This window comes from Oryx dammah, unplaced genomic scaffold (assembly GCF_014754425.2).
Source record: "Oryx dammah isolate SB20612 unplaced genomic scaffold, SCBI_Odam_1.1 HiC_scaffold_29, whole genome shotgun sequence".
Lineage (NCBI taxonomy): Eukaryota > Metazoa > Chordata > Mammalia > Artiodactyla > Bovidae > Oryx > Oryx dammah.
The window spans coordinates 9,974,543-9,994,938 of record NW_024070213.1 but is presented as its reverse complement, the minus strand read 5'-3'; the positions used below and the strand labels follow the sequence as shown (position 1 = coordinate 9,994,938).

General features: G+C 51.2%; 1 protein-coding gene across 3 annotated transcripts; it reads left to right on the top strand.

Annotated features, from left to right (window-relative positions):
• Window positions 1-10,509: 10,509 nt before the first annotated feature.
• On the top strand, window positions 10,510-19,750 carry MAFF (MAF bZIP transcription factor F). 3 transcript variants are annotated; one of them, XM_040233317.1, is made up of 3 exons: window positions 10,510-10,826; window positions 17,288-17,353; window positions 17,928-19,750. In XM_040233317.1, exons 2-3 carry the CDS (start codon window positions 17,318-17,320, stop codon window positions 18,390-18,392), a joined length of 501 nt encoding a protein of 166 aa, XP_040089251.1. In that variant the 5' UTR covers window positions 10,510-10,826; window positions 17,288-17,317; the 3' UTR covers window positions 18,393-19,750. The 3 variants fall into 3 exon arrangements, with proteins under 3 accessions (XP_040089251.1, XP_040089250.1, XP_040089249.1); XM_040233316.1 differs by having other exon boundaries at window positions 10,510-10,830; XM_040233315.1 differs by lacking the exon at window positions 10,510-10,826 and adding an exon at window positions 10,847-10,976.
• Window positions 19,751-20,396: the final 646 nt, after the last annotated feature.

The following is a 20,396-nucleotide window of genomic DNA, read 5'->3' as shown; positions in this document are numbered from 1 at the left end:
AGCCTGTGCTTCGCGAGAGCAAGGCGGGGGGCGGGTCTCCGCCATGTTTTATAACTGCCCAATGGAAGGGGCTCCCATCGCCGAGGGAGGCCGGGCTTTGAGCTGGAGCCAATCCTCGGCGGCGGGGCGTGGCCACGTCTGTGAGAGGAGGAAGGTCCGCGTGACGGCTCCGGGGCAGACATGTTAATGTCGGGCGAGAGGTTCAGTGTTCTCAACCCTACGCCTCCTGAAACGATCAGAGGCCTGAAGGCTGAACGTGACTTAAACTACGGCTCGTAAAGATAAAAATAAAACCAGCAAAGATGTGCAGGGCATAACAAGCAGGATACTGCTTTGATTTTGCCATGTTCCTCCAAGCTAAGATTGCCAAATTTAGCAAATGGATTAAATTTGGGTTTCAGCTGAACAAAAAATGATTTTTTTTTTAGTATAAGCAAAAACATAATAGGTGTAGTTATGCTTAAAAAATTGTTCCTTGGTTGTTCCTGGCAGTGCTACCCCAAGACAATCTCAGGAAATATCTCAGCGCTTTTAGTAGAAACTTGGGCAAATGAAAGCTATGATAAACCCAGACAGCATATTAGAACGCAGAGACATTACTTTACCAGCAAAGGTTTGTCTAGTCAAAGCTATGTTTTTTCCAGTAATCATGTATGAATGTGAGAGTTGGACTATAAAGAAAGCTGAGCACCGAAGAATTGATGCTTTAGAACTGTGGTGTTGGAGAAGACTCTTGAGAGTCCCTTGGACTGCAAGGAGATCCTAAAGGAAATCAGCCCTGAATATTCACTGGAAGGACTGATGCCGAAGCTGAAGCTCCAATACTTTGGCCACCTGATGGGAAGAGCTGACTCACTGGAAAAGACCCTGATGCTGGGAAAGATTGAAGCCTGAAGGAGACGGGGACAACAGAGGATAAGATGGTTGGATGGCATCAGCAACTCGAATGGACATGAATTTGAGCAAGCTCCCTGAGTTGGTGATGGACAGGAAAGCCTGGCGTTGGAACCATGGGGATGCAAAGAGTTGGAAATGACTGAGCGACTGAGCCGAGCTGGGCAGATGACTTGGTCTCTGCGAACTCCTCATCTGAGAAGTGAGCACAGGGTTATTATGATGACTAGAAATAAGTAAGACCCGGTGCCTGCACAGTACTGGGATTTCAATAAATGACAGTTGTTATGATTAGTAATGCTGAGAATGCTTTAAAAAGAAGGGCAGAGACTGGAGTTTAGTCACAGTTCTGCTTCTGACTGAATAGATCATGTCTCCTCTCCAGCCTGCCAGGCATAGTTGGACAAGTTTTCTTCCCTAGATCAACTCTAGATCTAGACAAATTCTCCAAACTGCTCTCTGTTGGCATGGGAAAAGTGATTGCTGTTTGGTATTCCCTGTGAATAGAAAAATATTTCTGCCTGTCTGTCCCAAGATATTAATTCCTGGACTGGGGGCTGCGAATGCAATGGGGACAATATTTGGTTAAGAATCCAGACAAGTTAATAAGACTAAGGACAGTAACTACTATTTGTACAGAGCTTTACCAGTTACAAAGTAACGTGACTTCATATCCATCATCTGGAGGATATAGTTAATCTTGTTCCTACTTTCAGAGGTGAAGAAACTGGTCTCTTAAACTAGGATTAAAATTTTGTTCAGAAGTGTTAGCTTTGAGTTGAGAGAATGGGAAGAAGACTCAGAATTCTCAATAAAAATATTTTGCCCTCCACACCCCAAACAATTGACGTTAAAATGATGGTTATCAGGGAGCTTGCAAAAGGTTGGGTGTTCCACCTACTACTGAGCAATCTGACCTGAGAAACCTCATAGGTTCAACAGGATGGGTCCCATTCTTCAGCAAATACGCTCCTGTACTCAAGGTGAGTCTACAAGGCAGGTTTGGCAACACAGACACACAGCTGAATCTGAAATGCAGAAAAGGCAAAGAGAGAGAGATCAGTCATCCAGATCAATCTTCAGAAACACTCTAAGATCCACTAAAGAAATTAATAAAATAGAGTTGAAAGAAAGTAATAAATAGAAGAAAATGATAGAATATGTTCAACGCCTGATGAAATTGAGTGCCCCTCCCATAAGGTATTTTGGTGAAAACTGTTAAATGAGTGGATTTAGCAAGAGATGAAGAATAAGGAGTTAGTAGGTAGCATTGAGTGAGCAAGCAATGGAAAGGGGGGGGCTAGTAATATGGAACCCTTTGGGTTTCTGCTGGATTTTGCATTGGAGCAGTTCAAGTCAAAGAGCTTCTCTGAGGGGCTGGCTAGGCCCTGCAGCTAAAATCACCCCTGAACCCAAGGGGTTGACCGAGTACCCTCCCTCAGGTTGAAATTAACTAGCATGCTCACAGTGCAGTTTTACACTTTTAACTTGTTTGATCCTCACAACAATCCTGAGAAATAATCCTATTATCTCTAATAGAAGGAGAAACCAAGATTCTGTGCGGGGAGATGATTTACAGAGTTGCATGTGCATAAGAAGCAGATCTAGAATCAAGACCTGTCTTGACTTTTCTTTCCCTAAACTATAGGAGGACCCACTGTGTGTCAGGCAGTGTTCTTGGTGCTGAGGAAATCATAGTGAAAACAGTAGACTAAAATCCGCGCTCTCATGGTGAGCACAGTTTCAGGGAAAGATAGACAATGATCAAGCTACAGAAGTCAGGCATAACAGTGTGTTTTGCCAAAATCTTTGGGTGAAGTGTCATGATATTAGCATCTTTCCGAAAACCTAGTGCATTGAATCTGGGGTTTGTACATGAGTGCCTTTGTACTTTTCCTTCCATTTTCTGTGTGTTAGAACATTTTTATAATTAAAGAGTTGGGAAAAAATACAGTGTGTTAGAGGGTGACAAATGCTATGGGGTTAAAGCAAGGACGGGAGATGGAGAGGATTAGAGTTTTAGAAGAGTGGCCAGGGAAGGCCTGATTGAGAAAGGAAACATTTAAATGAAAGCCTGAGGGAGGGATTTCTGTGGTGGTCCAGTGATTAAGACTGAGTGCTCCCAATGCAAGGGACCTGGGTTCGATCCTTGGTCAGGGAACTAGATCCTGCATGCCTCAACTAAGACCTGAGTGCAGCCAAATAGTTCAGTTCAGTTGCTCAGTCATGTCTTACTCTTTGCAACCCCATGGACTGCAGCATGCCAGGTTTCCCTGTCTATCACCAACTCAGGGAGCTTGCTCAAACTCATGTCCATCAAGTCACTGATGCCATCCAACCATCTCATCCTCTGTTGTCCCCTTCTCCCTCCTTCAATCTTTCCCAGCATCAGGGTCTTTTCCAGTGAGTCAGTTCTTCCCATCAGGTGGCCAAAGTATTGGAGCTTCAGCTTCGGCATCAGTCCTTCCAATGAATATTCAGGACTGATTTCCTTTAGGATGGACTGGTTGGATCTCCTTGCAGTCCGAGGGACTCTCAAGAGTCTTCTCCAACAGCACAGTTCAAAGCATCAGTTCTTCGGTGCTCAGCTTTCTTTATGGTCCAACTCTCACATTCATACATGACTACTGGAAAAACCATAGCTTTGACTAGACAGACTTTTGTTGGCAAAGTAATGTCTCTACTTTTTAATATGCTGTCTAGGTTGGTCATAGCTTTTCTTCCAAGGAGCAAACGTCTTTTAATTTCATGGCTGCAGTCACCATCTGCAGTGATTTTGGAGCCCAAGAAAATAGTCTGTCACTGTTTCCATTGTTTCCCCATCTATCTGCCATGAAGTTATAGGACCAGATGCCATGATCTTCAGCTTTTGAATGTTGAGTTTTAAGTCAACTTTTTTATTCTCCTCTTTCACTTTCATCAACAGGCTCTTTATTTCCTCTTTGCTTTCTGCCTTAAGAGTGGTGTTATCTGCATATCTGAGGTTATTGATATTTCTCTCTGCAATCTTGATTCCAGCCTGTGCTTCATCCAGCCCAGCATTTCGAATGATATACTCTGCGTATAAGTTAAATAAGTAGTGTGACAATATACAGCCTTGACGTACTCCTTTCCCAATTTGGAACTAGTCTGTTGTTCCATGTCCAGTTCTAACTGTTGCTTCTTGACCTGCATACAGATTTCTCAGGAGGCAGATCAGGTGGTCTGGTATTCCCATCTCTTGAAGAATTTTCCACAGTTTGTTGTGATCCACACAGTCAGAGGCTTTAGCCTAGTCAATAAAGCAGTAGATGTTTTTCTGGAACTCTTGCTTTTTTGATCATCCAAGGATGTCAGCAATTTGATCTCTGGTTCCTCTGCTTTTTCTAAATCTAGCTTGAATATATGGAAGCTCTCGGTTCACAAACTGTTGCAGCTTTGCTTGAAGAATTCTGAGCATTACTTTGCTAGTGTGTGAGATGAGTGCCATTGTGCAGTAGTTTGAGCATTCTTTGGCATTGCCTTTCTTTGGGATTGGAATGAAAACTGACGTTTTCCAGTCCTGTGGTCACTGCTGAGTTTTCCAAATTTGCTGGCATATTGAGTGCAGCACTTTAACAGCATCATCTTCAGGGATTTGAAATAGCTCAACAGGAATTCCATCACCTCCACTAGCTTTGTTCGTAGTGATGCTTCCTGAGGCCCTCTAGACACTCCAGAGTATCTAGCAGAACTTAAACAATGAAAACACCCTGTACTGGTGAAGTGGCATTGAAACGCTCATATTCACAGAGGTGGTGAGACTCTATTCACTGGCATGTTCTGAGCAAGTGGCATTGCCTCTCTAAGCCTCAGTTTCTTCATCTGCACAGTGGGGACAAGAAAGACACCTCATAGCATTTGTGAGATAAAAGATCCACAGAGGAAATGTCTCATAAACAGGACAACAACAGCTATTATGATTATCTGGATTTGTCCAAAGTCATTTTTCTCTTTGTTGGCTCTCCTGGTGTCTCAGAGGGTAAAGAATCTGCCTGCAGTGTGGGAGACCTAGGTTCGATCCCTGAGTTGGGAAGATCCCCTGGAGGAGAGCATGGCAACCCACTTCAGTATTCTTGCCTGGAGAATCTCCATGGACAGAGCAGCCTGGTGGGGGTCCATGGGGTCACTAAGAGTCGGACATGACTGAGCAACTAAGCACACACAGACAATCTGTTGCCCAGACCCAGGACTCCTGCAGACAGCAGCCCAGTGTAGGGACACCATCTGTCAGGCCTGCCCCCACCCCGCCCAGTTTTCTTATGATTTAAAAGTAGGAGGGAAAAACAGGAGGAGGATTCCTCCCACAGGAGGAGTGGCCTATGTGAAACAGCTCATTTCTCTCCGGCGAAGCCCAAGGTTTTTCCTGACAGGGGCAGCGGCAGAGAGCGTGGCCCCTGAGTCAGATCAACCTGAGTTCAAGTTCTCCTCTTGTCAGGGACTAGCTGTATGATAATGGGCAAGATTCCTCACCTCTCTGGGTTTCAGTTTCCTCACCTGCAACATAGTGATGATAATACCTAACTTCTAAGATGGGGAGAGGGGGTTAAGGGGATCAGGCACACCACACCCGGCAATTGGGGGACTCCCAAGGCATTTGGTGAATCCATAAACCTGATGGGGTTGATCATTTCTGTACCACATTCCACCTCATTGGAGAAGGATACTGTAGGAAGGAGACATTGAAATTATGAAGACACTAAAATGTGATAAAAGTACAGATAATTTTTTTGATGATTGGTTTGTTTAGCAGTAGAAGAAGAGATATGCTGTGGGAAAATAGATATTATGTAAATAGGTCTTAGGCATTTAGCGCAGTGTCTGGCTCAAAGGAGGCATCTCATAAACATAATAGACATAAGTAGAGTCAGAAGTAATAAGCAGTGGGACTTCCCTGGTGGTCCAGTGGCTTAGACTGCACACTCTCAATGCAGGGGGCCCGGGGTTTGATGCCTGTTCAGGGAACTAGTTCCCAGTTCAGAACTAGATTCCAAATGCCACAACTAAGACCCAGCACAGCCAAATAAATAAATATTTAAAAAAGAAGAAGAAAAAGAAGTGATAAGCAGTAGTAAGAAACTGGTACAAGGCATCTGAGGGGCTGCCCAGGTGGCTCAGTGGTAAGAAATCCGCCTGCCAGTGCAGGGGATGCAGGAGACGTGGGTTCGATCCCTGGGTCAGGAAGACCCTCTGGAGGAAGAAATGGCAATCCACTCCAGTATTCTTGCCGGGATAATTCCATGGACAGAGGGGCCTGGTGGGCTACAGTCCACGCAGTCACAAAGAGTTGGATGTGACTGAGCGAGTGAGCATACATACAACGTACACATGCCGTATGTGATGGGTGGAGGAGCCGGGACAAGATAGGTGCCTGAAGGAGCTGGAAGGGATGCCTCTGTTGATCACTCCCACCAGGTAGAGGGATCCGTGGGAAATGTGGGACCTGGCCCAACTGATGGAGCCACCCTGCAAATCAAGGAAGGGAAGGCCCGAGGGTCCAGGGTCAGGAGCTCATGGGGGCCTGGAAATCAAACCTCAGGGCAAGAAGGGTCTCCAGAAAACACCCAAGGAGGGAAAACTTAAAGCCAGCTCGGGTCTCCTTCGTGGCAGCCTGGCTTCTGATGGTTTATAAGGCAGGACACACTGCAGAGTTAAGTTTCATCTGAAGAAAGTTCACTGTGGTTTGAGGTTGTTGAGAAACCACTGACCTGATTCTACACTCTCACTCTGCAGGTGGGAAAGACAGGCTGGGAGGAAGGAATACCCCACTCTGGGGTAGCCAGGGGTGGTTCCGAGCTGCAGCCCCTGGCTTGGGTCGAGCTTGGTTACTGAGCTTCTGCTATTAGGCACAGCACCCACTGTGGGCCAGGGCCCTGCCAGGACCTGCTACAGTGCTGTTTGGTGGTTTGGAGCCAGGCAGGTGAGCAGAGACCAGCTGGGCCGGTTGGAGATCTGCTGGGCCTTGCTGGCAAAGGGCAGCTCCCTCTCTAGGCACAGGCCACAAGGCTCCTTCCTGTTGACAGGAGGAGGGGTCTCCAGGCAGGGTGAGGTCCCCACTGGCTTTGCATCACTCACCTGAGGGAGAAGCAGTTTCTCAGAGGGAGTGTCCTAGTGGACTCCAGAGAACTCATCTCTCTCTAACCCAGTATTTATTTACTGATCTCTTACTGCATACTAGGCACTGCGCCCAATGCTTCTCAGTGTGAACCCAATAAATTGTTTCATAAGCCACAGAGCAGGCACTATTATCAACAGTGAACCCAGTTTATAAAGGAGGCAGAGAGTGGTTAAGTCACTTAGTTGGTGGGGGTGGGGGGTGTGAGGCTGGGATTTGAGCTCATAGGCTGACTTGAGAGCCCCTACTTAGAACAAACAAAGAAACAAAATCCTACTTTTTTAATTAAAACAAACATTGCAGGAACAATATCTAATTTCTGTATGCTCTTCACCCAGATTTCTCAGTTGTTAATATTTTATCACATTTTATCTATAATCCACCCTCCCACTCCATTTGAGAGTAAATTGCAGACAGACGCCCCTTACCTCTGAACACGTCAGTGTTTTGTTTTTTGATATTTTGTTTATGTATTTGTTTGGCTACGCCAGGTTTTAGTTGAAGCATATAGGATTTTTCTAAGTTGTGGCATGTGAACTCTTAGTTGCAGCATGTATGTAGGCTCTAGTTCCCTGACCAGGGATCAAACATGGGCCCCAGCATTGAGAGTGTAGAGTCTTAGCCACTGGACCACCAAGGAAGTCCCTATCTTTCTTTTTGCTTGAAGATGGAACTTTCTCTTCTCTTTATTTATTTATTCATATTATATGGACTCATGGATTCTTCTCTTATACAGCAGGTCTTAACCCATGTTTACTGTTATTTCTTCTGATGCTCAAATTGTCCCAAATTTGGCCGTCAGGGACCGCTTCAAGCCAGAGAGTCCCACTTTTAAATATGACATTGCACCATGTCCCTTGACCTTGACCAGAGAGGGAGCCAGATCTGCAGGGAGCAGTCCCTGCTGGGTGGCTCCTGAAGCTTTGACCCCCTAGTGCAGGCAGGCAGGAGATGGGAGAATTTAGGCTTCATGGTGTCTAGGACTGTTGTGCAGATCCACAGGGGGTTCATTCATTAGTCAAATACCTACTGTGGCCTCAGCTTTTGAAAACTCATTGAAAATGGAGGGTAGAGAAAAAAGACAATCACAATTGTGCTATTTCTAAAACTGAGAACTTTGGTACTCCAAGAGGTAATGTGACTGGCTTTCTTAGCTATGTAGATATAAGGCAAGGGACAATTTTTGAGGGGAATACTTTGCCAGACATAGCTGCTGCAACATTTGGTCACTTGGGAAGCTAATGGTCCAACTTGCATATGAAACCCAGGCCTTTGGGAGGTAAGGGATAGCTGTCACAATCCCAGGTAGACCAACGCTCATAGGTGAGGAAGCAAAGCAAGAGCTCTGAGATCAAGGGAAGGGGGAGCCTTGCTGGTGGCCACAGAAAGACCTCCTAGTTGGGAAGGTCCTTGGTCCTTCTTGTAAAATAATGTAGGTGCTGTAATGTACATTTCACCGAACTGATGGCTCCTGGAGCAGCAGCAGGCACTTCAGGCAATGGAAACACCATGAGCAAAGGAAAAGAAGGAACTGGGACACCCCTCTACTTTGCCCCCAAAGCCACCTCTTTTGGGGTGGTTGAATACATCCCTGAATGTATTCATCCCTGAATACAGGCCCTGAACACATCCCCTACATTTATACTGGGCCTCACCCAGTTGGGCAGAATCCCAAATATCTAGACCAAGAATTAGGTCTAGATTCAAACTCCCGTTCTTGTACCTCCTGGCTGGGTGACTTTAGAAAGTCACTTGACCTCTCTGAGCCTTCACTCATTTATTTCCTCAACAAGTATTTACTGAGGGCTTGCTTATGTGCCGAGCACTGCTCTAGGCAAAAGATCTGCAGTAGTCAGGAAGATAGACAAGTTTCTACCTTCATGAAACTTACAGTCTGGTTATAATAAGCAAATATATAAGCAAGATAATAACCTATGGAGATATTTGTTGTTCAGTCGCTAGGTCATGTCCAACTCTTAGTGACCCCATGAACTGCATCACGCCAGGCTTCCCTGTCCTTCACTATCACCCAGAGTTTGCTCAGACTCATGTCCATTGAGTCGATGGTGCCATTCAACCATCTCATCCTCTGTTGTCCCCTTCCCCTCCTGCCCTCAAACTTCCTCAGCATCAGGGTATTTTCTAATGAGTCGACTCTTTGCATCAAGTGGCCAAAGTATTGAAGCTTCAGCATCAGTCCTGCCAATGAATACAGGGTTGATTTCCTTTTGGACTGACTGGTTTGATCTCCTTGCCCTCCAAGGGGCTTTCAAGAGTCTTTTCCAACACCACAGCTCAAAAGCATCAATTTTTTGGTGCTCAGCCTTCTTTATGGTCCGACTCTCACATCCATACATAACTACTGGAAAAACCATAGCTTTGACTAGATGGGCCCTTGTCAGCATATATTAAGCTAATATTAATATGGAGATATTAAGCTAATATAAAAACCAAATTTCAGAGATGGTGGCTCCTTTAGCCAGGACTGTCAGGAAAGACCTCTCTAAGGCCGTGACATTTGAGCTGACCTGAAAGATGAGAAACAGCCAGGCAGTGAACAGAAGAGGAAACAGCAAGTGCAAAGGACTTGTGGCAGGAATGAGCTTGGTGTGTTAAATGAACAGCAAAGAGGGCAGTGTGACTGAAGAGGAGCGGGGTGAGACGAGAGTGACGGAGGTGAGGCTGGGCAGAGACCGATGGCTTAGGGGCCTGTAGACCAAAGGGAGGAATATAGTTTATACCGTAAATGCGAAGGAAAATCTTTGAGAGTGTTAAGCCCAAGGGTGGGAGAGTGTTAAACAAGCTGATCTTTGTTACAAGGAGAATATTGTCTGGTGTGTGAAAAAAGCTTTTAGGGATAAAGTGAGGACGTTATCAGGAGACTGTGGCCATGGTCCAGCTGAGTTGATGGTCCCTGGACCAGGTGGCAGAAATGGAGGTGGCCAGAAGTGGTCAGATGCAGGGTGGTGTTGGAGGTGGAGCCAGTGACTCATGAAGTGAGGAGAAAGGAAAGGTACGGAGCAAGGCTCCGAGGTCTGGGGTTTGAACAGCTGAGATGGAGATACTGGGTGTGTATGTTGCTGAGCTAGGGTTGATGCTCAGGAGTGGATCTTGGCCGTGCAGGGCATGGGGGCCCCAACTGGTACCCACGTGGAGGCGCTGAGTGGGCAGTTGGATACAGTCTGGAACTCCAAAAGAAGCCGTTCCCTCTGGAAATACAAAATCTGGAGCTCCTGAGCCTACAGATGGCATTTAAAACCACGAGACTAGATGAGATCATCGAGGCAGAGGGTGTAGGTCGAAAGGAGAAGAGGCCCACGACGGTGGACTGTAAAATGAGACAAATGACACCTTCACCCGCGCGGCTCCGGTGAGATGTCGCGTGAACGCCCGCAGTCAGCGCTCTAACCCGGATTGAGACTCCCGGGGGGCGGGGCCTGGGGCGGGGCGGGGCCTATCCGGGGCGGAGCCGGTCGGGGGCGGGGCTGGGGAGTCGGGAGGCTGCTCTGGGGCCGGGGGGCGGCCGGAGCGGTGACGTCACCGTATGACTGGGTTTTTATGAATGAAAGGAATCCTGTGAGTGAGTAATTCCGGGAAGCTCGCCTTACAACTCGGCGCGGCCCCCAGCGCTGCCCGCCCCACAACAAAACTCGGCGCGTCGCTCCGGCGATCGGGGCTCTGAGCGACCCGCGGTCGGGACCGGAGGGGGAGGCTGACCGAGGCGCGGGCCGAGGAGAGCAGCTCAGACGGCAGCGGGACCCCGTGCGTGCCAGGGACGCCAGGCGAAGCAGGACGAGAGGCGGGTGAGGGTCGCGGGATGAGTGCGCAGGGTCAGGGGGCGGCAGGGTCTCGCGCTCCTGGAACGTGCCTGGGGCGGGACCCCGGGCCCGACTCAGTCGGTGCTAGCGTGGATCCCTCGTCTGGGCTGCTGGCTTGGGAGGGTGTCGAGGTGGGGGTGGGGGTGGGGGGCGGAGGTCCTGTGAGACCGAGACGCGGCCGAAACGAACTTGGCGGGGTGCGGGGTTAATGGGCCCCTTTTGGGGGCGCGGGCCGAGAGGCGGTGAAGTCAGGCAGGAAGGGGCAGCGCGGGCTGGCGAGCGCCAGCGTCCGCCCAGGCGGGGCCGGGGGCGGTGTGTGCAAGTACGTGACTCGGTGAGAACAGTCCCTGGACCGATGCCCGTAGGCCGAGCGTGCGCGGTTTGTTTACGTCCGAGGGCGGGCGTGCGTGTGTGTTCCCTGGCCAGCGTCCTGGGTATCCTGCCCGGTGCGTGCTTGCGCCGCGTACCTTGGGGAATGTGAGTGTGTGTGTGTGTCCGAACGCTCCCAGGCGGGGCCTGTATAACCAGCGGACCGTACCTCCGAAAGAGTGTGACCACAGGAATAAAAGAAGAAGCGAGAGAAATGGCCCAGTCCATAGTCACAAGGGTCTGGGAAATCTCTCCCGGGTTGTCCCTTTCCCACCAGCCGGTGGCCGCCAGGCCCTCGCTCTCCCCGGAGTTTCCCAGGACCGCAGCCACGTGACTGCGGTGTTTGTCCACCACCCAGAGCCGGCGCCTTCAGCCACGGGGTGGGGCAAAATATCAAAGATCCCACCGGGCTTCCCTGGGGAACAAGGTGAAGGGGCCACCCCTGGCTCCATCACCCCGGTGGGTCTGGCAACAAAGTAGGCTGGTGTCCAGGTCCTTGTCCCCAGGTTTTCTGACTGCCTGGGGAAGACAGACCCTCCCCTCGGACCCTCCTTCATCCCGGGGGGGGGGGGGGGCTACCCCGCCCCCCCGTCTCAGAAGAAACAGGAAGGATGGGGGTGGGTGGGTGGCGGGAGTGTAGGAGGTAGGAAGGGATATCAGGCTTCCTCTCTCTGGTGGCTACTCCTCTGGCTGGTCTGGGTTCTAGAGGCTGTACCTGCTGGATCAGGAAGGGTGAGAACCCAAGGTTGGGGTGGAGCTGGTTTCTGCCCTTCTGGTGGTTTCAGTTCACAAGTGGGGCTAATCAGACAGAGCTATCGATGACTGGACTTGAGGAGCTAGTTGAAGACTTGGGCCAGACTTGGCTAACAGGCAGCGGGACTACTTGTCTTGGCGCAGGAGGGGTTACTGTGAGAAGGCGCCTCACCCTGCCCTGCTCCTCCATCAATGCCCTGCTGAGGGATGTTGAGGGCTGGGCTGGGGCTTAGGGCTTCCTTGGTCCTATTCTGCCCTCTCTTCCTCCCACCCACAGGACTACAGGATCATGGGGTGTGTGGGGGGAGGGCATTGAGCTGGACCAGATAATCTTTTAACTTTGGATCTCTGAGCTGCTACCACAGCTGGTACCTTCTGGGTCCCCATCTGTAGCAGCAACTAGCCAACATTCAAGGTGGTAGAAGGGCAGTGGGCTGGCAGAGGTGTGACAGCCTCCACATAGAGCCTAATTTCCAGGGGAACCATGCAAGAGAAAACAGAGCCAACAGCCCCAGGCGGAGGCCAGGGTTGTCCAGGAATATGTGGAATATGTAAGGGAGGTAGCCACCAGGAGCACAGGAATCAGGCAGGCAGATCTTCAAAACTGGGCAGGAAACATCCCTGAGCAGGGCTAGGGAGCAGGGAACAGGAGGAAGTGGCTGACTGACTCAGTCATAGATGGAAAGCTAGTACCGAAAGGTTTAACCTCCCACTGAATCACCCCTGGACCTTCAGTAGGGCCCAGGACCCAGTGAGGGCTCCCTTGGCCTGTGCCTCCCTCAGTCCTAATACTTTTAGCCTGCGTTGCCATGGAGCCCACCAAGGACTAGATGCTGGGGATAAGATAGTGAACAAATCAGATCCAGAGCTGCCCTCTAGGAGCTTACAGTCAAGGAAGGAAGACAAAATTGAGGAAAGAGCCACTAAACTCAATGCAAAACCACAGCTGAGATAGGTGGTATGAGGAGGAAGTCACTGTGATTACAAAGTACATAACACAGTTCTGACTTAGCCAGGGTAATCAAGGAAGGCTTCCCTGGGGAGGTGACAGTCAGCCAGAATGTCAGATCAAGTGATAATCATCTGTGAAGACCTCAAGGGCAGGGGCTTTGATTCAGCTTTGGTCCTTCAGGGTGCAGCACCAAGCCTGGGACCTACAGGGTAGGTGCTTCTTGGGTGTTTGCTGATTGAATGAATGAATGAGCCCTGGGTCAATGTCCTGGTAAAACTCCACAACACCTAGAGAAAAAGGCCTGGGAACCCCGGGCAAACAAGAACTCCTGGGCATGGGCTGTAAGATTCTTGAAGCAGTTTCTCCAAAGCAAGCAGATCCTGCAGGGCTCAAGTGACATCTTCTCTTACACACATGCACCCCGTGTGTCCCTTTTGGGAATGTGTGGGGATGGTAAGAGTTTGTTGTCTGCTCATTTGTTTGTTGTCAGCATGGGGATCCTGGAAGAGCATGGGGAGAGAACGTGGTGGTGGCCAGAAAGGCCTACCACATGGGCTAGAGGGGAGGCTGGCATCATAGGGTTTTGAAATGGGCCGAACATGGTCAGGTTGGTAGGTTTGTGTCAGTAATGATCCTTCTGACAGGGAGGAGAGCTGGTGGGGTCAGAGGTGGAGGCAGACTGGACGCCAGAGAGCAGGTGGTTTTGGTCTCGGTGCAGCTGAAAGAGGAAATGCTTAAGGGCTAGGCATGGAGCAGAGGGAGACTCAAGGCTGATGGTCTCTGAGTTTGTGTTCTTAGGTCCCTGCCCCCAGGAAGTCTTCCCTGATTTCCCTTCCCTTGCTCCAGGGCCTCTACTCTGCTGGTGGTCTTGGAGTTCCATTCCAGGCCAGAATCTGACTTCTCTAAACTTTGACATTGTCAGCGCTAGGAGGTACCTTAGGCTTGGTGGTTTGGTGTGTTGGGCCCAGAGAGAGGGAGTGGTGTACCTGAAGTCACACAGCAAGTGTTAGTGGGTGGCAGACCCCCAGGCTCCTACTTCCCTGTGGTGCTGGGTTCTCCCAGCTCTGTTCCCCTTCCAACAGGGAGGAGGCTCCACCAGTGCTGGCTGCCAAGGCCCAGGAAAACACATTTTTTCCTTCTGTCCTCACAGAGGAAGCAAAATGGCTCAGCAGCCAGAGGAGCCCATGCCAGTGGGTGGGCGGTCTCCAGGATGCCTCTGAGTGTACTAGGGGGGCCAGGGGCGTGGCTGCTGACTGGGCAATGCAGCTGTCAATCCCCCAAGCCACACCTCCAGGGAATGTTAGGAACCTGCAGACCCTGGAGGTCAGCGCTGCTGGCCTCAGGAAGGGAAGAAGCAGGGATAGGGGGATGAGGAGTATTCAGTTCAGTTCAGTCGCTTAGTCATGGCCAACTCTTATCCTTCAGAGAGAGGAGTATAGTGGTTGGCTTTGAAGAAAGAGCCCTGAGCTGGGGACTCCAGGGTTCCAGTCCACCATTGCCACCAAACAGCTGCTTGGTTGCTTCAGTTACAGAACAATGAGGTTGCATCAGCTGCTGTCTCAAGTCCAAGGTCTACCAGACTGGCCAAGGCTGCCTGGTGGAGGACCCCAGCCCCTTGGTTGACAGCCCAGCAGCCCCTGGTCTGAAGTTGGAGTGCTGAAAGTCTGAGGTGTGACCTTCTTGTGACTTTCCCTCTGTGACTGCCTGGCTCTGCTGAGCTAGGATGTTCCTGGGCAAACATGGGTGCCTCAGCTGACATGTAGCATGTGCTTGAGGGGCTGAGGCTCAGACAGGACGAGAAAGAGGAAAGGAGACAAGAACAGGTTCAAAGCCTCCCTGGGGTCCCAAAGTACCTAGAATCGCAGCCAACAGAGAGGATGGGACCTTCAGCCATTATCTAGTATAGGGGATGGCCAGCAGTTTCCTCTTCGGCATACTCTGGAGGGCTGTGTTGAGGAGGATTCTAAGGTTATGTCCAAGCTCAGTGGAAAACAGCGCTGTGTTGAGAAAGATTCAGGAACTGTGTCCAACCTCAGTGAGAACAAGTGCGGTAATTGATTATTGATGTCCGTGTTAGGAGTAGAGGGAGGAATGTGGGGAGATAAACCAACCATTTGCCACTTCTGATCTTTCTAAGCCTCTTGTTTTTACACACAAACACTATGATGATTGTCCCCACTTTGTGAGGAAACCAAGGTCCAGAGAGGAAAAATGCCTTGTCCTAGGGGCCATGCCTCCAGAGTTCTGCATCGGTCAGCCACCACATATTGCTCAGCACCCAGCAGGCTCTTAGATCACCTCTCCCATCAGGCTCTCTGTGTAGCCCAGACTGCCTGGGCATCATGTAACACCCCAGCCCCCTAAACAGCCAGCCAGGAGGCCTGGATATCTGTGTGACACTTGCAGGCCCAACATAGATCCTGGCACATCAGAGCTGGGTAGCCTTGGAGCCAGGCAAGTCCTCCTGTTTACAGGGGTGGGGAAACAGGGCCTAGAGAGGGTGCCCTGTGAGGACCTCACTGCGAGGAAACATGTGGTTCCATGTGGCCTCAGACCCAGGCTTTATCCGCTGTTAGCTGTGTGACCCTGGGCTACTCTATTGACTTCTCTGGCCATTACCTCACAGGGTTGTTGGGAGAACTGGCGTGCTGATGGTGTGAAGGCAATCAGGATTCAGTCTTGGGACTTTTACAGGTGTTCAGAATTCCTCCTGACTTAGGAGAAGGCAGCCATTCACCTGCTGTGTGACTTCAGGCAAGAGGGGCCCCTCTCTGGTCTCCACCTCCCCTTGGGTGAAGTGAGGAGGCAGGGGCTAGACAGTCTGTAAGAGCCTTTCCTGTGTGACCCTGGCCAGCCAGGAGACACCAATTCAAAGCGATGTCCCAGGAATTGCTACCGGCCCAACCCCTCCTGGACAGACTCAGCAATTCTAATAACCCCCCAGGTGCTCACTGACCTCTCTTGTTTGCATCATTTGGTTCCATCAAAACCCTATGAGACAGGTATTGTTCCCAACCTACAGATGGGAAAGTGGAGACCCAGAGGGGAGGAGTGGCTTGCCCACAGTCACACAGCCTGGAGAAAACAGAGATGGGACTCAAACCAGGCTTGACCCTTAATCCCCCCTGTTCCTTTCCTTGTTTCCTATACCCTCCCTGGGAGCCAGTTATGAAGACAGAATCCCTTTGTCTCCCTCCCATCTTCCTGGTTATCTGTGTGCCATCCCTGCCATGCAGAAGCAGATAGAAAGGAGGAAGAATTGGAGGCAGGGCCAAGAGGTTTTTCTCTTGACGGTCTTCAGCAGATTTGGGCTTGGCACGAGGTTCAGACCTTGACAAGCTGGGTGAAAGTGTCATAGGCCACCAATCCACACCTCACCAGTGCCTGCTCCCTGCCAGCCCCTGTGCTGGCAGCCTCACATCCAGAGCTGTCTGCGCCTGGTTCTTGCTGTGGAGGTCCCTGTCTGGTGGGGAGTCAAGGAAACAGACCATTACAACATAGGGCAGAACTGCTGGGGTGGGCGGTGCTGCAAAAGTCCTAGGAGCCTGGGAGGCCTTCCTGGAGGAGGGGATGTCCATGCTCAGGGCAGAAGGCTGAATAATAGGAGTCTGCCAAATAAAGTGGGAGTGGGAGGAGAAGTGTCACAAGGTTTGGTGTGACCCAAAGGCAAGAAAGCATGGGGTGAGAGGAAGTGAAAGAAATTCCTTGTGGCTGGAGGGCAGAATAGAGGTGGGCAGTAGTGTGAAAGGAGCTTGGGGGTTAGTAAACGGGGTTATGTGATATGGTACAAGGGATGTTTTAGCCAGTTTTAGCCTCTCTGAGGAGAAGGCAATGGCACCCCACTCCAGTACTCTTGCCTGGAAAATCCCATGGACAGAGGAGCCTGGTAGGCTGCAGTCCATGGGGTTGCTAAGAGTCAGGCACGACTGAGTGACTTCACTTTCACTTTTCACTTTCATGCATTGGAGAAGGAAATGGCAACCCACTCCAGTGTTCTTGCCTGGAGAATCCCAGGGACGGGGGAGCCTGATGGGCTGCCGTCTATGGGCTTGCACAGAGTCGGACACGACTGAAGTGACTTAGCAGCAGCAGCAGCAGCCTCTCTGAAGAGGTAGCACTGAGCAAAGATCTAAATGATGAAAAGTCTTTGGGGAGATAAAAAGGAAGAGAAAAGTAAAGAGAACAAGTGCAAAGGCCCTGAGGCTGGAATGAACCATTCAGTGAGGCCGCTGTAGCTGGACCACTGGGGCCAAGGGAAGTGGTATGAGATGAATTCTAAGATAGCAGGGCCCTTGAATGCGAAGATAGTAGTGTTTGGATTTTATCCAAGTGGGAGAAAAACTGACCTTGGTCTCCTCTCTCCCCTAGGTCTTAGCCCAGAGGGTACCTTCTGCAAACATGTCTGTGGATCCCTTATCCAGCAAAGCGCTGAAGGTGAGAAGGCAGCCCTTATTGTCTCCTGTCCTCCCCTCCCTCCCTGCCCAGGCTGAGCTCCCATCCCAACTTCCCCTTCAGTTCCTAGAATCCCCAAGAGGGGCTCAGCATACATCAGGCATTCATGAAGCCATTCATGGGCCTTTCCAGGCCCCGCCTGGCTGGGAATGAGCAGGCCTGGGCTCTGGCCATGGGCTGTGTGCCCCAGGGCAGGTCACTTCCCTCTCTAGACCTACTTCCCCATGAGGACAACCTCCACGGAACTGTTGGACTTTAAAGGTGCTTTCTTGGGTTTTTCTGGCTGAGTCCCCGCTGAGTCGCTGGGTTAGAATCCGGACTGAGCTCTAGGGTGGCTCCTTTTGTATCCAGATCCCGGTCCCACCCGGTTTCCCCTTTGGGGATTCCTGCTCCCCTTCGGAGTCTTGGAGCAAGTCCAGCCACCAGCTCAGTGTTCCTGGCGCGGAATGGGGAACACTAGCGGTGGAGGGGAAGCCGACCCCAGCACCAGAGCTCAGGGCCCGCAGGGTAGAGTGTGACCCTGAGACTCAGTTTCCCCACGCGCCCATGCCCGCAGATCAAGCGTGAGCTGAGCGAAAACACGCCGCACCTGTCGGACGAAGCGCTGATGGGGCTGTCTGTGCGCGAGCTGAACCGGCACCTGCGAGGGCTCTCGGCCGAGGAGGTGACGCGGCTCAAGCAGCGGCGCCGCACACTCAAGAACCGCGGCTACGCGGCCAGCTGCCGCGTGAAGCGCGTATGCCAGAAGGAGGAGCTGCAGAAGCAGAAGTCGGAGCTGGAGCGCGAGGTGGACAAGCTGGCGCGCGAGAACGCCGCCATGCGCTTGGAGCTCGACGCGCTGCGCGGCAAGTGCGAGGCGCTGCAGGGCTTCGCGCGCTCGGTGGCCGCCGCCCGCGGGCCCGCGGCTCTGGTGGCGCCAGCCAGCGTCATCACCATCGTCAAGTCCGCCCCGAGCCCCGGCCCGGGCCCCGCCTCTGGACCGGGCCCCGCCCCCGGCCCCGCCCCCGCCGCCTGCTCCTAGTGCTCGCCGAGACCCGCCCGTTCCACCCACGCCCATTCCCCAAACCACGCCCCTCCGACCCCGGCTGCCATCCCTAAGTGCCTAAGCGCCGCCTCTGTCTCCAAGTGCCATTTCTCTGCAGCCACCAGCTTCCCCCGTGGTGAACACACGTTCCCTCCCCAGATCCTGTCTTCCTCGTGCAGTCTCTGAAACTGGGACCTAATGGTCCCGGGGAGGGGCAACTTCGGTGAGATAGGAAGTCGGGTGAGGTCGAGGTCTGGCGTTTCCTAAAAACTTCAGCCTTCTTAGTTTGGGAGGATGGGATATAAAGCTGATTAGAGAACGGCCATCGAGGGGAAGATGACCACCCCTCATTTTGTAACTGTTTGCTCAGATCGTGCCATCGGCCCGTCCCCACCCTCCAGGATACAAGACTAAACTTGACCCCGCATGCCTCTGGTAGGATTGTCCAGCTGGGAAGTTGATGTTCCCGCCTCTGCTTTGGGCCTGGATGCCTGGCCCTCCAGAGCTGGAAGATTCATTTGAAATCACCTAGTGACGCCCATTTCACAGATGGGAAAACAGGCCTCCAGCGGACCCGACAATGCCCAAGGCCACATATGCTTAGCGGTTAAGCTGGAACCATGTCTTTCCACTGCTGCCCTGAGAGTCCAGCCGTGGTTGTCAGGGGGACAGTGGTCGGGGCCTGAAAAGGTGATGCAAGGGCCTCTGTGGCCTGGGAGGTAGCTCTCTGTGAGTCAGGTGAAGAGAAGTAGAGGGAAAGAGAAGGTGATACAGATGGAGAGAGGGAAGGAGCTGGCCTGACTCTGTCCTGGGCTCTCCCTGAACCCAGGGAGCTGGCCAAAGAGAAAGGGGACAAAGGAAGTGACCACAGAGGCAGGTGGGGAGATGAGAAGACAGATCCTACAGTTCTGAACCCTGGGATAGGGGTCCTTAAAAAGGGGAGGGTTCTACCTGTCCATCCTATTGGGTGGGGGCGGGTCACTGCCATTGACTGCTATTCTCCTGGGAAGTCTGGCCCCAGCCCCTCCCCTTTCCCTATTAGACAGCTGCCCCTTCCCGCTGTTTATTTATTGCACGAATCTAAGTTATTCTCCCCAGCCAGAGGCCTAGCACCCACTGCCTGGGAAATGTGGCGTGCAGTCCTGAGCTGTACTTTATATTTTGTATCTGCAAATAAAACACATTTTATCTTATATTTAGGGAAAGCCGGATAGCAAAACAACCAAAAAATGTGTTTTAAAAGAAAAGTGCCCGGCCCCCAGAATTTATTTATTTTTCTGACTTACAGTAAGCGAGTTATCCGCCTTCTGTATTTTGTAGACTTCCTGAATAAAGTTAAGTTCTCTTTTTCCACAGTTTAGAAGTATGTGTTCTGGTTTATGATTTTTTTTTTTTTGCGGGGGTGGGTTCCGAATGAGGGCCCCAAGATGGATTCTGCTTTCAGTCCCAGGCAGAACCCTCTGCTGGGTGGGAGGGTTTCCTCCAATTTGCAGATGAAGAAACTGTGACCCATCACTAAATCTAGCACCTGGGCTTGCGCTGGGGTAGGGTGGGTTGGCGGGGGTGAAGGGGGATATAGGGTGGAGGTGGGAACCAGACAGGGTTTTGTCCTTCCATCTGGGTGCCTGGAGCCAGGGAGCCTCCCTGGGGAAGGCAAAGCCAGGCGAACAATGAAATGTAGGGTTAAATTCCCTGGGCATCCCGTCAGCAAATAAACAGTCCCACCCAGAGAGGAAAATTCCCCGATTTAAGAGGAATTGCACTTTCACATTGAGGTCTGACTTTCTACAGCCAAGTAAAAAATATTTTCCTCATGTTCCGGAAAGGCACAGGGAGGCAGAGAGAGAAGTGACTTCCTCAGCCCCAGCCTGCAGGCCTAGAATGCAACCCTGGGTCTCATCCTAGGCCCCAAACTCCCCGCTGTTGTTGCCGTCCAGTCACTGAGTAGTGCCGACGTTTTGTGGCCCCATGGACTTCAGCATGCCAGACTTCTCTGTTAAT

What these genes read in the sequence shown, in the direction of transcription:
- MAFF (XM_040233317.1), top strand. Translation starts at nt 17,318, where the DNA reads ATGTCTGTGGATCCCTTATCCAGCAAAGCGCTGAAG. An exon ending in TATCCAGCAAAGCGCTGAAG is followed by an intron (nt 17,354 to 17,927) that starts GTGAGAAGGCAG and finishes CCATGCCCGCAG; the next exon opens with ATCAAGCGTGAGCTGAGCGA.